Genomic DNA, 3,889 nt, shown 5'->3' with positions numbered 1-3,889 from the left:
TGATAAATCCTTGAATACGTCATAAAGATTAACATCGACGTTTTGAAATGATCCCGCCAAACGTCATGAGTCGCGTGACGTCCTTCCACGTGAAAGACTGAAGCACGAATGTGGTATAAAAAAAAGACGGTCCCTTTCTCTGAACTCCTATTGGTCCATTCTGATGGTAACGCGCCATTGGTTGCTGGACAAGCCCCATAACTCCATCCGTACTCCGCAGCGCACTTACAGTTCTCTCCAGCGGCGCCAAGATGACGACCGATCCGAGCGTCGATTTCGTCACGGTCTTCAACGACACCAACCTCACGGTGACAACAACAACAAACGGCACGATGCCCGCCGCCGACCCCTACGGGCAACCCGAGGAGGTGTCCCGCGTCACGCTGTGGGTCCTTGCGGTGCTGATGCCCGTGGTGATGCTGGTCATCCTCATCGGGAACACGCTAGTGGTGGTAGCCGTGCTGAAGGTCCGGGTGCTCCAGACCATCCAGAACTACTACCTGGTGTCTCTAGCGGCGAGCGATCTGATGGTGGGCGGGCTGATCATGCCGCTGGCTCTGGTGAACGAGCTGATGGGTTACTGGTCCCTGGGCCGCATCATGTGTGACGTCCACGTCACGCTGGACATCTTCGCCTGCACCGCGTCCATCCTCAACCTGTGCGCCATCGGACTGGACCGCCACTTCGCCATCACACAGGTACAAAAGGTTTACATTTTCTCTCCTAACTCTTATAGTTTATCTATAGTCTATCTGTTTTATATGCAACTCCATACGCGTTTTATGCAGTGCTTAGCCCCTACCAGGCTCCCCGGGTAGCTGGAAAAGTAGCCAATTTCTAGACTGGCTTGCCAGAAGATTTAGCCGGATAGAGGGTTAAATTAGCTACCTGCTAGGGAGCCCGGTAGAGGCTATGATGTGATCACAACTCTCCTGTTTACCCTTGCCTTAAACGGTGATCTTCAGAACTGCCACTTGACTGATGCTCCGGTACACATTTTGAGTGACATTCTGCAAGGTCGACTTATGGAGTCAAAATCTTTTCAAGTATTGATATTCCACGTCAGGTTTGGCTGAGACGTGTATTAGAGATGGGATTTTAGCTCAGCGTCTTATCAGGGCATGTCAAGCCTGTGGAGGCACACGAGCATGGGCGCTGGGGAGAAGACGACGATGGTTATCGGAATTATAGCAAAGTATCGGCGTAGGAAAGTCACGACTCATTTCCGATAAGACCGAGACACGAAACAGCGAGCGCCGTGCACGACATTCAGAAACTGGGGTGCAATCGACGTGGCGTGGGTTGTAATGAGTTTATAACGTTACATGGAAGGGTGACAGACTGTGAAGGAGTAGAAGTCGAACCCAGGACCATAAAGGTGATAGCGCTGTGACTTACATGAACTGTACATAGCTAGATCTGACAGAGTTACTGAACATGGCCAGGGCACGAGAATTGTATTCAAGGTTTTAAGCCATCTGCATGGCTCATAAGTATCCTATTCATGTTGCCTTTAGGGGCGGCCTGGTTTTCATTCAGATGGCTGATTTCCCTCATTTTATTTCACCGCTTTTCATGAGATGCATGATTTAATGGGATGGAAAGCTTTGTAGTTAAGTAGGTAATCTGTGCAAATTGAAAAGGGAGCGGGAGAAGCTTCTTTTCTATGAAACACGTCGGCGATGTTGAGATCTAGAGAAAATTAATCTAACCTTCACACAGGCGTGTACGGGGGCAGTTCAATAAAGATCTCTGCTTTTCGCTATTGCAGGAAGCTTGAAACAAAACTTCAATCAAACTGGTCTAAGACTACCACCCATGATACCAAGGAAAATTTGTTTTCGAATTCTTAGACATGGTCTTCTCAGACAAAAACATGACGACAAGACTGGACAGAGACACTGTACATCAAACATATGCAAGACACATGTACGTAACATACATGGAAATCAAACAATTAAATCTGAAAGTACACTTATCTCATGAATGAGCTCAATCAAGTGAACTGCCCTATATAGTAGCTGGTGCATGGACATATCATAGACTACTTTGACTCTTTGTATTACAGGGTGAAGCATGGATCTCTGTCAGTGCGAGTTTAGCCTCGGCCGTCTGTAGTCATCCTCATGAGTGTGTTTATGTTCATTCCTTACAGGCGGTGAAGTACACGGCGACCAAAACCACGAAGCATGCCATCGGCGGGATTGCCATGGTGTGGACGGCGTCCACCGTCATCTGCCTGCCGCCTCTGCTCGGCTGGGGGACCGATAGTTTCCAGCCGGGCCTGTACCCGCGCTGCGACTACACCGACAAGTTCAGCTACGTGCTGTACTCCACCGTGGGCTCCTTCTTCGGACCCCTTCCCATCATGCTCGTGGTCTACACGCGCATCTTCATCGCCGCCAGGTCCCGCATCAGGAACCTGCGCAAACGCAGCGGGCGTCACTCGGCCACCACCATGTCCACCAACGTGCACCGTCTGGAGGTGCCGCCTGGCGTCGACGGGAGAGAAGCGCAGGCTAGACGGAAGGAGGGCAGAGGGAAGGACCGCATGAAAGCGGGGATCTCCTCGTACCCGATAACTGAAACAACCAATCAGGAGACGCCTCCTGCCACCCCTGGCGTCCAGCTTCGCCCGGAGAACTTGACGGCGGTCTACTCAAAACATGCCCTGAACAGCGGGAAACCAGTCGACAACAACAAGAACGGCACATCGTCGCACCATGCGCCCCAGGCGCTCCACAGTAAAGCCATACAGCCTTCCCCACCCAACATTTCATCGGGTACACTGACGGACGTAACCGCCACCAGATCGCCCTTGCCCAAGCAAGACCCAGTCCTGCAGGACGCCAAGGAACGTCGATGGAAGATGATGCAAGGCAAAGAGCGCCGCCTAACGGTTGTCATCTGTATCGTCACCGGCGCCTTCGTCACCTGCTGGAGCCCGTTCTTCGTGGCGTACGTGGTGAGAACAGTGCACAGGTCTCTTGTGTCCTCCGCGCTCTTCAGGGGCTTCGTGTGGCTGGGATACTGCAACAGCGCGCTCAACCCCATCATATACACACTGATGAACACGGACTTCAGACAAGCCTTCCAACAAGTTCTGATCAGGAAGTTTAACACACAGTTCCGCGGTAACAGGCATTGACTTTGCACTCGTTGAAAGTGTCTTTAATATTCCTCTTCATCGTGACTGACGATAGTTGCCTTTCGCGGTCGCTTCGGCAGACGCATGGACATGTGATACATTACGTTCACTGGCTTTATATAGAAACCTCTATTTAATACATTTGGTTTGTGATTTGGACAGTTGAGTTAACATTGCCATGTGCTAGTGCTGTAACTTCCATTTCTTTTTTATCTGACATTTGCATTTTACACAATTATGTTGGCATTAAGACCTGATCACACGTTGTAGGTTTTTTTTGCTCAGTACTTATTTTAGTTGTTTAATGTATGCCGGTTTTATGTTGTAAAGTGCGCGTCCTTGTAATAATTGTAGTTTATCAAAGAGCACTGTGATGTACTTATTTCCGTTTTTTCCCTCTACTAGATCTGCAATTTATTCTTGCAGTTTTGTGCAGTAGTTTTGATTCTGTATCTATTGTAGTGGCAATGGTTTTTTTGCAGTTGTTGCAGTTTTTGCACATTCTACAGTGGTCGCTCTCTGGTATACGTATTGCTGTTTTGCATTGCAGTCTTTTTGTCTCTGGTCAATGAATAGATGATTTGGAATGTGTTTTAAACTTTGTCACCACAAACGTAATAAAATACATCATGCCACCATTCATTTGCGTTTTGATATATTTACCGTGTATATCGGAAGTCAGACAGAATGCATTCACACTGTGCCTTATACATTAAAGAAGTAAATTAGTACCAAGAAACT

At 48.7% G+C, this 3,889-nt stretch overlaps 1 protein-coding gene across 1 annotated transcript; it reads left to right on the top strand.

The window, feature by feature from the left end:
- The first annotated feature begins 213 nt into the window (after positions 1-213).
- On the top strand, positions 214-3,775 carry LOC109463269 (5-hydroxytryptamine receptor 1B-like). The gene is made up of 2 exons (XM_019760010.1): positions 214-698; positions 2,156-3,775. Exons 1-2 carry the CDS (start codon positions 252-254, stop codon positions 3,146-3,148), a joined length of 1,440 nt encoding a protein of 479 aa, XP_019615569.1. The 5' UTR covers positions 214-251; the 3' UTR covers positions 3,149-3,775.
- The last annotated feature ends 114 nt before the right edge of the window (positions 3,776-3,889 follow it).

Source organism: Branchiostoma belcheri, unplaced genomic scaffold (assembly GCF_001625305.1).
Source record: "Branchiostoma belcheri isolate BF01 breed outbred unplaced genomic scaffold, Haploidv18h27 scaffold124, whole genome shotgun sequence".
Classification (NCBI taxonomy): Eukaryota; Metazoa; Chordata; class Leptocardii; order Amphioxiformes; family Branchiostomatidae; genus Branchiostoma; species Branchiostoma belcheri.
Note: the sequence above shows the minus strand (reverse complement) of the source record. Positions and strands in the feature narration are given on the sequence as shown.